At 33.2% G+C, this 14,353-nt stretch overlaps 1 protein-coding gene across 1 annotated transcript; it reads right to left on the bottom strand.

Moving 5' to 3' along the window:
- Positions 1-3,864: 3,864 nt before the first annotated feature.
- On the bottom strand, positions 3,865-11,492 carry NF-YA7 (nuclear factor Y, subunit A7). Its single transcript, XM_018123162.2, has 6 exons — positions 11,334-11,492; positions 9,513-9,576; positions 8,693-8,823; positions 5,290-5,391; positions 5,021-5,185; positions 3,865-4,919 (listed from the first exon to the last, which is right to left on the bottom strand). Exons 2-6 carry the CDS (start codon positions 9,538-9,540, stop codon positions 4,734-4,736), a joined length of 612 nt encoding a protein of 203 aa, XP_017978651.1. The 5' UTR covers positions 9,541-9,576; positions 11,334-11,492; the 3' UTR covers positions 3,865-4,733.
- Positions 11,493-14,353: the final 2,861 nt, after the last annotated feature.

The raw sequence follows: 14,353 nt of genomic DNA on the forward strand, positions 1-14,353 counted from the left end.
TATTGTTTTTAGCTCTTCATTTCTTTCTTTAAAATATACTGCTCGTACTAAAAAGATTACCCTGATGCAGAAATAGCATCCCTCTCTCTCTCTCTCTCTCTTTAGCATCACTGTATCAGTACTTTAGCTCTGTCTCTAGCATTTGTTTGGTTGCTCCTATCCTACCCTATGTGATGCATGCATGCTGTCTGTATGTGTATGTATGTGAGTACAAGCATGCACTCGTGCATGGCATGATGTATGATTGATGCATGTGAAGATAATGCGTCTGTTGCCTCTGTGGGCATGCATGTTGCATGGGAGGCGTGAAGAGAGAGAAAACAATAAAGATAGACAAAATTTTACTTTTCTGAAGGCCCGAGTATGGGTCCGGATGGGTCAGCCAACCAGGACCCGGTTCCGACTTATTCAGGTTATCGCATTTGGTCATAATTAAGCTCAAATTTTTCCATTTTTAAGCAAGACAAAACAACTTTTGATCAGAGAAAATTAAGTGATAATACATAAATGCTATATATAGATGAATATGATTTTTCTTATTAAGTGAATGTGATAATACATAAATACTATATATAGATGAAAATGTGTATCAGATCAGAACATCCTTGTATCTTAAATAAAGTTGAACATAAAGACGAAAACTGTAGCATCAAAGATTTTGGTGCAAAGATGGAGCATGACCAACCAACCTTTTGGTAAGAAATCAAAGTGTTTCCCACCTCCATACCTTGGGTCAGAAGAATCCAAGAGAGAGAGAGTAAAAATTTTGAAAGAGTATGTTTCCGCTTTGGATGCTTTGAAGATGGAGAGGGACAACACTTTTATTGCAAATGTCAACCTTGTGAGATCTAAAAGTCAACAATTGCTTTATTCTACACAGACTGAGGCTCACTTGGTGTCTTCTTGTCTCCCCCGCCCCGCCCCCGCCCCCATTTGATTATCATGATCTTTGCCTTTGCTTCCTCCTTTTTAACCTTTTATTTACTCGTAATTAGTTTCCTTTTGGAAGGGAAGGGAAGTCAAGTCAGTGGGGGGTTTGGGGTTTGGGACATGGTTACCCCACCCCCATGTTCCCCTCAGAATCACATTGCGTGATATTGCAAAATATAAACATTTTTACAAAGCAAAAAGATGCAAGATGGAAGATGGAAGATGGATGGGGTGACCCCATTTTTTGTCATGCACCAAAAGAAAAGTGTCTCTGTGTGTGTGTGTGTGTGTTAGCCAGCAATTAGCCTTCAGGAATTAGACCCCACCATCACCATGCACATTTCTCACTCTAGAATTGTGTGCCTTTGCTTTGCTTTGCTTCCGTTTTACACCTCTCTCGCCATGTTTTTGTGTATTGTCATTGCGAGTGAGGTGGTGCCGGGGGTCCATATGCATGATCAGAGGTGTAAAGGTGCCTCTTGCCTTATGGATATTATTTATATATACATAGGTAGTGAGAAGTTGTTTGCTAGTAATTATGCCACGAATTTCATAAAATACTTGCTATAATTAGGAGTGGCATTAAAGTATATGAATCTCATTTGTCAAAACCTTAAGAAAACGACAGGAAAAGGGAAGGAAGATCATTGCCAAGCCATGGATGATATATCTCTCTTCTCAACATCACCATGCATATCTTTATATATACTGTTTACATGGAGACAACAGAAGCATCTTTATCTTCAAATTAAAAGTATTGATCAGGTGCATGCTTCAGGAAGCAAGGCAATGTTGCCTATATATGTATGTATCCATGTATTTTCAGCAATTCAGCTATACTTTTCTAGGGTTTACTTCAACGTCCCCTATATCAAATATTTAAGCAATCTGGCAAGATATATAGCAACCAAGGACATTGCTTGTTTTTGGGTTTCTCAGGCAGCCGCCAATATCATCCAATTTTATTTTATTTTTTAAATGTCTCTGGAAATTAAGCTCCCACAGTGCATTGATGTTGCATTACTATCTGTTATGGTAAAATTCTCTTCCATTATGATATAGCAAAATATGGAAAAAGATGTGACATGCGTGCTAGTTATTCTGAACAAAGCAAGAAAGAAATAATTATAATATTGTAGACAATATTTATCTCCTAAATTATTTCTCTCTGCTGTCTTGTCTGCAAACTGTTGGGAGTTGAATTTGGTGATGACTGATGGCTGATGAGGCTGAAACCATATTGGAATGATTAAGGAGAAGAAAATAAAGAAAAGAAAGAAGATGCATGTTTCAAAACAAAAAGCCATTGCATAAATATGTATACAGTGTTAATACTGGTATCCACTAGTACTACAAGTTAAGAAAAATGATGCAGATCCAAAAAGAGACAAATTCAGAAAACGCTTATGATTTAATTTCATGGAAATGATTCAGCGGCTGGAAAGAAAAACATTAAGGTTGAATTTTAGTAGATTCCATACCCTTGATGAAGGGATATATGAATGGGACAGGAGGATATTGTTTGCAGTTTGAACCATCCATAATCAAAATCATTGACAATGAGCAACAGTAGTACTAAAGACCACTTGGTTGACCTCATTTTTTTTTTCAAACCACTATAATTTCGGACAAGTTTGGAGAGAGGATATATGAGTGGGGAAGGGAATTACATGATATTACAGAAAAATGGGGGGAAAAAAAGACAAAATTAAAATTATCTAAGGTATAATTAATGGATATATATATATAATTTTGCACGTCAAGCCTTATAAATTAAAAAATAAATATGCATACTTAATTTTAAAAATGAATATCATTATGACAACGGCCTAGGCCCAAACGATTACAAGCCCACAACAAGTGACGTAGTCGTCAAGCACCACAGTCGTTATAATAAAAACAAAATATTCTTGACAATGACCATCATATTATTGTATTGTAGTGTATTGTATCGTATGTGACAACAGGCGTGTTATGTACCCCTCAGATAAGGAGAGCACGTACCCAAAGGTTTGATGTCACTATCTCACTATACTCAGACACATACAATACAAACTTAAGCATCGGAGAGGGAATCATTGAAAACCCTCTTCTGATCCTTATTTACGTCTCCATCCACGTCAGTCGAACACCCTTTCAACCCATCCAATCCACCTCTCCCCAACCGATACATTCTTTGATTTAAACTTATAATTTTATATTTACTTACCTTGACTATATTTTATTATCTATTTAATAAACTATAATTAAAAAGTATTGACAACTTTAATCCAAAGTAATTCAAGTAAATTCTATGTTCGTAATAAAAAACTTTTAGAGATAAAATAATAAATTTATTAATTGATAAATGTTTTGAAAATTCAGATAATCAAATGTATATATTTTATGTAGGTACCAAATTGTACATTAGAATAATAATTCAAGTACCTTATTTGTTATTAACAGTTTTATTTTTTGAATATAAAACTATTATTAAAACTGATGGTGCACTTTTAGTCATTTATTCATTTTTTGTTTTAAGGTATTTAACTCAATATATAGTTATTCTTTTAGTCTAATCCTTTTTCTTTCCATCAACATTGGAGAACGGTCGAACCCAACTAAAAAAAAAAAAAAAAACCATATTAAGCTTAACGTTGCTTCATCTACAGCACAAGGTAATGATTAGATGAAATGTGCACTCTCCTGAAGTGGGTCATCTCATGACTCGTGATTTAATTAGTGCTAATATATTTAATTAAATATCAAATCCATGACATCTTAGAGTTGGATTTCCATGTATAATACAGAGCTATCAGCCCCATCCCCATTTTGAGCTTAATTTATTCAAATGCCCATTGCCTTCTCTTTTCCAATGGCCCATGGCATTTTCTTCTTCTATATTTTCCTTGCAATAAAATATCAACTTTAAATTAAGAAATCCTTCACTTCTCCTAATCAGAAACACGAGACCTTCCCTCACTTCAGATTCAGACCAATCAACTTATACAACATACATTGACAAGGTTTCCAGTTTTTAACTAAACTATAGCAAACTTAATCAGTAAAGAGGTACAAGGGAGCTCCAACTCTATGCCACTAGAATCCCATCAGCTATGCCTTCTCACTTCATGCCAGCCACTTCAACCTACCCTCTTCCTCACAATAACAATTTGGACCAGGGTTGATTCTTTAGGGCTGCAGCGGCCGGCCATTGCCCAACTTACAAAGAAACATACATCACTTGCTCATCAAACCTCCTCAAGCTGCCCCACCTCTATTAAGTTTCACTCTTGAGAAACCATTATACATACACATACATATGTCTCATTCTTGGTGGCATGGACAACAACTTCTATTTACTCTAAGCCATGCCAACCATGCCAAGACATAAACATACAACACGTTACAAATCGATTTAAACCATCTCAAATTATTATCCAAGTTGATAAGAATAGCTAATGGAAATGGGGCTAATACTACACTGCAACAAGATCTAACCCTCGCTAAACTATTGGAAAACAAATCAACCTGACTCCAGTTTTTCGTTTGAAAGACTCCAACCTATCACAGCATTTAAATCCACAGAGCAAACTTCCTATCAGTCACTCAGGAAAAAATGTGCAGGAGAACTATCAATGCACTTGAACAACACTCTACCTTGCTTCATTTAAGCAACCTCCCTATGGTCCTGCCTATTACTTGAAAATCTATACACACTACTGACTTGTAAGTACAGTACTAGAATGGTTGGTGTCGAACCTATGTTCTCTGGCTTTGTGGCAATAAGCCCATTGTATATATCAGCAACTGCTTCCAAAATCTCAAGATGTGCCCTCTGCAGAAGCTACCTCATTTTTATCAGAGTTCAGATTGATATCGGACTGTGATTTATCACCTGATGCTGCATCATTCTGTTTGTTTCCATTTTTCTTTGCATTGAGAAACCGGCCCCCAGATCCTCTAGCCCTTCTCAATGCATGCAAATGACGGGATTCATGCAAGTATGGCTGCAAAATCAGTGCAGTGGCAACTAATGAGTCAACATTGTAAAACTAAACGCAAACATTTGAAATGAGAAAGAATCATAAAACCAAAAATGTTAACGTACTTTCCGAGACTTGAGAACTTTATTCTCTGATTCAGCTTTTGCACGAGATTGTCGACGCCGCAAGATGCCATGATATTGTTTTGCATTCACAAAAACAGGCTCCTCAACTGCATCAGATGGCAAAGGAACTCCAGCTTGCTGAATACCCATCAACTGAAGATGGACCTAAAACAAATGCAAAAATAAGCCAACTTCAGTCTTAAACCCATAATTACAATTGTTTGATAAAAAAAATAGGGTCATAAACACCACAAAAAAGAACACTATACCATAGGTTGACCACCATAGGGCTGTGGAGGATAGGGTTGTGCATCATAGGGAGCAAAGATGCTTCTATAATAGGGATCTGGATAGGGGTAAGTAGCTGGTACCTTCAGTTTTATAAGAGAGGGAAACAAATAAATATATCAGAGATCCTTAACAAACTTTTGTACCTCTCAAGGTCATAGTTCGCAATTACTTCAGTCATATAACATCAGCAAGAACTAACATTTTGGACAAAGTAAATCCTTTAAAACAAACACAGGCTCACAACAGCACCAAACAAAAGTGCTTTTACAGAAACAGGAAGAAGAGCAACATCTTTTGATTATCATAATAAACATAAAGCAGTACCTCAAGCTTCAAATAGCTCAAACCACAGAAAGTTTTATTAGTAATTTCATTTAGAGTCAACTCCTTTTCAAAAGTGAATAAACAGATGCACCAACATCATACAATCTTTTTTCACCAGAGATGTTTTATATCAAAACTGTAAGATTGTAGTAGCTGGGAAAGAAATAAACACACCTCCTCTCAAGCAAATAATTTTTCTTAGCCAATGAGGATTTGGTCTAATTATGAGTCAAGCTACTTGTTAGTCGTGAGCTACTTGGGCTCGGCTCAATGAATACTTGAATTCAACTTGTTCACTATCAAGTCAAGCTCAGGCTCGAGCTGCTCAAGGAAGAAGTCAAGCCTAGTTCAGCTTTGTTAATCCTCAACTCGAGTGGCTCACAAGCCTCCTTACTTATGTTAATAATAACTTAATAGAAAAAAAAAAAAACTTATGTTAATAATAATTGAGCCTAATCGAGTTGAGCTCAAGGAGCTCTATTATTTTTTGAGTTGAGCTTCAGCCTCGAGTTTTTTAATTGAGCCAAGCTCAAGCCTAGCACTGTATCGGCTTGGCTTGGCTTGTTTACACCCCCTAGGTCCAAATGGTAGAGGAAAGGGCTAGGCCCTAGTTTGAACATCCCTACCTTGTGTGTTTGACTGCACTCTTATATATAAAGGAGGAGGGGGGTGTGGAGGGCTCATAATAGCTTGTTTGTGAACCAAATGTCTGACAGCAATTTAATCAATTACAGAGCTCAATAATCCCCCTCTCCACCATAGCCATTTCATCTATCAAAAGAAAAATGAAACAATCAATATCGTTCATATGACTCAATTCCATTAACAGAAAGGGTACATTATTACAAAACAAAGTTCATGAGGTTGCAAGTCATGTCAGGAGTTTCACCAAGTCTATTGAACTCACTAACTATTACTAAGCTAAGTGCCTTGGTCCTTGTATGAGGATCTTCTAACCCAATCAAAGATGCTTAGCATATTAACTATATTGCAACTAGCCAAAACTTTATGTACCAGGATGCAGACAGCCAGAGATGAATCTGCCATCATTTAGCGCAACGCAACTACAAGAGTAACATAGTATGGAATTAAGTAGCCAGTTGACCAACAGATATGTATAATCAGAACTTTTTACCAAAAAAAGATTTTTTAGAAGGAAAAAGACAATAAACACTTGTTCTCCAGAAACTAATTTCCTAAATTAAAATAAAAAAAAATCTCCTAAATTTACAACCTTCAAGTGAATAACTGCCAGTACCATCACCCTCTCAACAGACAGAAAACAGCAGCATCTGAAAAGCATTCTTGTATTACAAAAATTTCTATGCACCTGTTAATAAAATTTATTCGGCATGCAGATTCAATACTTCCTTTTTCTACCACAAAGACTTTGGTTGCAAATAAAACTAATCAAGCCTAGAAAGTAAATATAACTCATCAGGCCTAGGAGGTAAAATTACTCCCACTAATGACTCCAACAACCAGACAATTTTAATATTGGAAAACAGAAAAAACACAAGAAAATCCAATTTGACTCCACCTTGAAACAAGAGAGCCCCGACTAATTTGGCAGAGCACAAAGACTGGCATTTTAATATCCTAATTACTGGTAAAGAAATCATCTGCTGACACCATTGAATATTTAAACAACTATACAAGACCACAGAAAAAGTTTAATAAATGCAACAAGACTCGATAAAATCAGAAAACTACTAAGTACCCCCTCCCTCTCCTTTGTCTTAACATTGTATGGTTGGGGGAAGCAGGCGATGTTGGATCATCAGAACTGCTATTACATCCTCATACACGCATTGACACCACTGCAAAATGATGCTCCGAAACTTCACCAATTCTTAACTACATAACCCTCGACTTACATGATTATGGACACATTGCATTCTCAAACAATAAACTTGCACAACCATCTCACTAAACCCCAGAAGTCAAGAACTTAGAAAGTATAATTACTTGTCCAAACAGTGGGATATAAAGTCCGCATATCCTCATATTGAGCAATTTAGCCATTCAAGTTAATATCAAACAGCACATATTTGCTATTCTCTATATCCACCAATATCATTTCTATATTTAACTAAGGTTTTCTGCACACATTGCATTTATGTTTTTTTCCTTACATCTACCACTGCAAGGATCCATTGGAAAATTGTAATTGCTCAATAGAACTGAAGACTTGCACATAGACAACTTCACCATCTTAACAACTTTGTCAGTCCACAGGTCAATTTAATTTTTTCAGAAAGCATTTCTTTTTGAAATGTTTTCTCACAAACATCATAAAATAATGTTTTCTTGTTCTTGAGAATAAGGATGCAATTATATCATGTTAATAGGGAGTGATATCTGAGAGGACTTTCATGCAAGTAAATTAAATATTAATTTAGGTATCAAGAGATTTTGTGAACATATCATTCAATGCAACTAAAGTAGTCAGACCAAAATAAATAATAAACGATTTTCATATAATATTTTCTGCATGAGATTAAACGCATACACATATATGGCCAGGTTAGACATTCACATGTTATAACTAAGTATTTCAATCTTGGTTCCACTCTCCCCTGGATGTAAATGGTAACCGTGAATCATGGATAAAAAAGAGCCAGGAATTATATTCCCTGGCAGAATATATTGCAGGCTACCTTTTTAAATGCATGTAGAAACCAACTTCAATATCAGATATCTTGCTGAAGGCATTGTGATGAAGGGGGAGGAGGACGTAAGGGAAGAGAGGGGTTTGCGAGAAGTTTCTTTTTAACTAAACGATTGGCTAAAATAAAAACTAAACAAAGTAATAACATTGTGAAATAATTTTCAGAGAAGATGATTTAAGTGGTTAAGCAAAAGGTATGCAAGGCCAAGCGACTTAAATGACACTTTGATGATAGCTAATTAATCACAACTAGTTTCAGACAATAGTTAGTGGGTCAGACATAACCTAAGTGTCAATACAATGACCAGTGCAAGCTTGCTTCAAGGAGAATGTAAAGCTGAAAATAAATATTAATGCCGAAAAAGATTTTACTCTGAAGATGATACCACAGCATGTTGAGGTGTCGCGTATGGGACGTTTGTGGTTGTCATGGCCAAGTGAGAAAGTCCTGTTGGAGGAGATGAGGACTGATCCTGGGACTCTGATTGTTTTTGCTGCTCATTAACTTCATTATTATCTGGAAAAGATAAATTAGTTAATACCAACAACATACTGAGAGAGCACTCCAAATGAAAAGCAACCAACAAACAAGGTCAGGAAAATGAAAGCACTTAGACAACTAAGATAGAAAGCAGTGCAAGCACAAATAGTGGCAAGTAAAATAAAACAATGCTGCCTACAAAACCCACCAGCTGGCCCAGTATTGCATGCATATAACACATGGACAGAAGGAACCACCCCAATAAATCTAATAACAAAGAGGAAATACCTAATAGAAAGTAATTCATTCAAATTTCAAAATGAAAAGAAATAACAAAACAAGGTCAATAAAACAAAAGCACCGAGACAAATAAGATAGAAAGCGTCCAGGCATGAATACTGACAAGCAAGTTAAATCATGCAACCTTAAATACCCACTAAATGGCCCCGTAATGTGTCCTTATGACACAGGGAAAATCTTCACAAGGAGCTACCAAAATAAGTGAAATAAAAATGAGGAAATAAGCAGGAATTCAACAAGCTGAAAGTAAAAAAGTTTTCCCAATCTCATTATTTAAATATCAAACCTCAATTAAATGCCAAAAGATCAAAGATGAAAAAGGCCACAAACATATCTAAATTTTGATCCATTCACAAAGTTCATAACAGCATGATTACAGTGATAACATAAAGCATGAAGTTGACGAAGCATTTGACAAGAAATACCAGAAAGATCAGGCACAGACGAAGTCATGAGGCTGTTATGCGCACAGGATCTGCAAACTCAAATCTGGCAGCACAAACAACAGAATCAAGGTAAGGGCTCTAGAAAGAATCAAAGCACTATTATCAAACAAGGAGAGCTTAGAGTTTATTTTAGATTTAGATTTAAATCAAAGTCTATATTGGAATATATTTTAGGGAGCTTCTCGTGAAATCAGTTAGATTTAAAACAATTTTCACAAAATTTAGACAATCAAAGGTTTTTACAAATTATAGGTATGCCACACATATGTTATGCGCTTGCTCCTGAGAACATAACTATCACAAATAGGTAGTTGTTTCTAAGACACTCAATAGCTATACCTTAAAAAAATAAGTTGTTACTTAGGCTTCGTTTGATTGTTACTTTTACAACTTGCTTTTTGCTTCTTCAAAAGTTACTAAAATGCAAAAGTAAACAAAGAAAAATCATAGTAATTGATTAAATATGAAGAAATCACTAAAATGCAACACAGATTCTAACATAATTATTCTCTTTAAAGTAAAATCGTGCATTTGTTCTCCAAAAAATTACATTCCTAAGTTTAAATTCTTCAAAAAGATTTATTTGCTTTTGCATCTGAACACAATTGTTTTATTTAACTTCCCAAAGAAAAAAAGAAATAGCAAAAGTAACAACCAAATGAAACCATAGTAAATTGCTACTTGTTACAAATCATAACAGCAAATGAGCCCAAATTCAAGATAAATCATACCTACAAGTCAAAATAAACTAGATTTCTATAAAAAGGTATTCAAATGTCCCACTAAAACTGAGATAAAGCTTCATTATAATTATTAATTCAGCAGCTATAAACAGCACCACTTTGTCTAGAAAAATAACAAGAAACAGTAAGTTTCACACAAAATGAGCTTACAAATTCAAAAATGATAAATTATGAAAAAGTTTGTAAATAAGCAAGCTCAAGCTTCTTTTTATTTCTTGATTGTTTTGCCACTAGTGAGAGATTCATTTCTTCTAGAACAATAATCCACTTCACTTTAGATTACTCTTTTCAGTTAAACTGAATATAAAGTGGCTTGGGAAATTTTCGCTCTCTATCCATTCCCTTCCATACTTTTAACCCATCCTCTTAGTCTGCCCAGTGCCTAGCAATCAGTTATAAACTCATACTACCTTCTCTCAATAGTTTGAGACCAACAAAGTAATAAGTTACAAATATATATCCATTCTGAATTCTATTTCTGAAAAGTAAAAACTAGAAAATTCCTAGATAAAAATGTTTATGAGCACCATACACGAGATTGTTAAGAAAAAAGAAAAGGATAATCAAATAAATTCAACTCGAGCAAATTCAAACTCGGTTCAATGAGCTCAATTAACTCATGCAAAACATAGTCAACTCAATTAAACAACATACGTGAGCCCTGAAACAAAAACCAACCAAAAAAAAGAGAAGAAGAAGATGAAAATTGGGGGAATTTAAGAAAGGAATTATTCATTACATAATCTTTTGGGGAAATTGAAAAAAGAAAACCTCCAAAATCTAAAAGAAGCGGAAAATGCCAAAATTTCACAGCTATTTTCTCACACTTTCTCAACATCCAAACGGACCAGGAAATCGAGCTAGAGGAAGAAAAAAAACATTTCTGAATAATTCTCCTCTGCTCGAATTTTAAAAAATTATAAAAGGAGAAAAAAACAATTAGCATCTGTTAGCTTGTGGGGAAATTCTCTCTCTGTAACCAAAAGGAAACAGCAGAAATTTTAATTTGAAAAAGAGAGAAAAGCAACTAGGGTTTCCTGAGAATCAAAAACTTTACCGTAAATAGCGAAATTGACTGAAATTCCGTGTGTTGCAGAGGGGCGTTTTATTTTTACGTTTATTTCTGTTGCGCGAATGTGAAATTATGAATCTCTGCTAACTGTGTTTGGAAACTCAGAAAAAATAATGAAATGAAAGGAAAATGAAGGAAACATTCAAAAAAAAATAATTACTAAAACATGAGTTGAAAACTATTTTACCTTTTTTACTTTTTAATATAATAATTCTTTTTGTCACGCCTTTCGTTTTGCATATGGCATGTGGAAAGAAAGTTATGCTACACTCGGGTTCATGGAGTCTCATTTTGATTTATGCATATATAAATATGTATTATGTTTAATCTAATTTCTCTTTATTAAAGTCTCAAATGGAAAATAAAAAACTCCCTTTAGCAATTCCATCTTTTCTTCTCAACATTTTTCATTTGGCTCTCTCTATCTATCAAGGTGAATTGGGTTTATAGAATACAAAACTCAAAGTTTAAATTAATTTTTCTTTTTTATTAGATAAAAAGATATTTGAATTCAATTTATATATTTTTATATAAAATTTGTTACAAAATGGTATTAATAAAATCAAAATTTCATTACTAAGAGTCAATTACTCAAATATACAAATCATGTTGTACATATATAACTAAAACAAGATAATAGAATTCACACGGACTCCATAAAGATATATTTTTAAAAAAATTAGTTATTAAATATGCATTTAATAATCATTTAACATCATTTATAACATTTAAAACTTCTTTCGTGTATATGTAAAATTATAAAATTTAATTTAAAAATGAGATAATTTTTTTAAATAAAAGAATACATATATCTACAATTAAGTTAAACGTTAAAAAATATTTTGTTCTCAATATTGTAACATGTGAAACTAATTCTAGTAAACATGATATATCATATAGTATGATGTATCCTATTCTTTAACTAAACATCAAATAAAAATACTAGTTTTACGGTATTTCAGCATCGATATATCGCAGACGTATGATTAAGAAGAGCGCACGGTGACTATTTTGGACGCGCAAACACAGTATAGAAAAATCTTCCTTGGCCGTGGTTAAATTTCAATGGAAAATGAGTTTCGGGCAGTGATGGTGCTGAGTAGGGAGATAGGAGAATAAATCTGGGCCACGAATGATGTGGCGCCCAGAGGTGTGTGGATGGGATTGAAGGTGACCGCTGCCCGTCTATGGGGTGGAGTTGAAAGTTGGAGTACGGATCAGCTACACGTGGGTCCAGCGAAAGGGATCGTACAATTGGTACTCTGCTGCTGTCCTCCTCGGGGCACATGTTGCTGCCAAAACTCCTAGATTAGCCATGTCACCAAAAGGAGAAGTCTTGAAAGATTCTATATTTCTATTCCAAAATTTTTTCGACATTTTTAGAACACATTTGTAAGGGCACCTTTTTTAATTAAAGGTGTTCACCGGTCGAGTTACTTGTATAAATTCAAAGTGAATTTGAATATAAATATTTGATTTTCAGAAGTTTGAATTCAATTCAATTCAACTTGATTATGTAATTTTAAGAATAATTTTATTATGTGCTGTAGTTTCAGGAATATGATTTAATATGTGGTGTAGATTTAATTTTAAGGGTGTTTTCGTAATCTAATAAGTCATGTAATTTTAAAAGTATTTTCATCATCGAATGTGTCATGTAAGTTTAAAAATATTTTAATAATTTGATATGTGATGCAGTTTTAGAAATATTTGCATAACTTTGTACATGATGTAAAATTCATATGTTGTTAAGATTTTTCATTATTTTAATTATTCAAAGTTATTTTGTTATTGTTTTGGTTACAAATTTATTTTTCTTGAATATATTTGGATCGTGTTAATAATCCAATGGCCATCCAAAGTTAGCAATCTACTTGTATCTTTTTAGATGTATGTATGATACAATGAAACATTTCATGATTGCATGAGACACTAGGTAAAAAAAAGAAATATCTTAATTAATTTTGATCCTTAATTGACTTGATCTAAAGTGCAATAGTACTAGTAAAAGTTAAATACCCAAATCTCTTAATCAAAGTTTTTGATAAAGACAAAAGTTGTGGCCTTTTAACTCCTATATAGTTGGCTCTGGTGTCTTATCTTAAATAGCAGAACCCAAAGTTTTTTTTAAATTTAGATTCATATGAGCTAAAAATAGTTTGAAATTGATGAAGAATAAACTCGTTGAAAGTGTCATTTCAAAACAAAGTAAACAAGAGGGAAGAAGCACATTGAAATGTAAATATGTTATATAACTTGCATGAATGTTGGTGTTGGGGATTCAGATGGCCTTAGGCTTAGATTGATATACATGTTTAAATAGTGCAGGCCCTTGGGTGAAGCCACTCAAGTAAGGGCTTTAGGTCTTTAATTTGGAGAGGTTTTATAATTTTATAATATAATTTATTATATTAAAAATATAAAAAAATATAATTAATACAACTATTTATTTTTTTTATTTTTTTAATTATATATATAATAAATCTCAATTTTCTATCACTATCTAATATATAGAATACTATATTATTTTCAATCAATTAACAATCATATGTATTTAATAATCTTCAATAATTATTTTTTTCTTACTTATTTTTCCTATTTCTAATCAACATATTTAGTAATTTATAACAACTATTTTTTCTCCTATATATAAAACTAATTATTTATTTTTTTAATATATAATATATACTTTTAAATTATTTTGTTCTCATTTGCTCTTTCTTCCTTCTTCCTTTAACTTTAATTTTTCTTTAAAGAACACACAAAAAGTCCATTATGTTATTTTTTTTATAAAGCCATGAACTTCATTTACAGTTTGTAATAAGCATTCAACAATTAGGTACTATTATTTTAATATTTATAGACTTTTTTACTTTAATTTTTAATTTATATTATATTATTATATTGCTTTTATTTATGTGATAGTTGATTTATTTGAATTAAAAATTTGAATTGTTGATTTTGTATTAACCATTTAAAAAATATTAAAATTTTACATCTTAAAA

This window comes from Theobroma cacao, chromosome 6 (genome assembly GCF_053813885.1).
Source record: "Theobroma cacao isolate CCN51 chromosome 6, ASM5381388v1, whole genome shotgun sequence".
Taxonomy (NCBI): Eukaryota; Viridiplantae; Streptophyta; class Magnoliopsida; order Malvales; family Malvaceae; genus Theobroma; species Theobroma cacao.

What these genes read in the sequence shown, in the direction of transcription:
- NF-YA7 (XM_018123162.2), bottom strand. Translation starts at nt 9,540, where the DNA reads ATGACTTCGTCTGTGCCTGATCTTTCTG. An exon ending in CCTATGGTGGTCAACCTATG is followed by an intron (nt 5,186 to 5,289) that starts GTATAGTGTTCT and finishes CATTTGTTTTAG; the next exon opens with GTCCATCTTCAGTTGATGGG. An exon ending in AAGTTCTCAAGTCTCGGAAA is followed by an intron (nt 4,920 to 5,020) that starts GTACGTTAACAT and finishes CTGATTTTGCAG; the next exon opens with CCATACTTGCATGAATCCCG.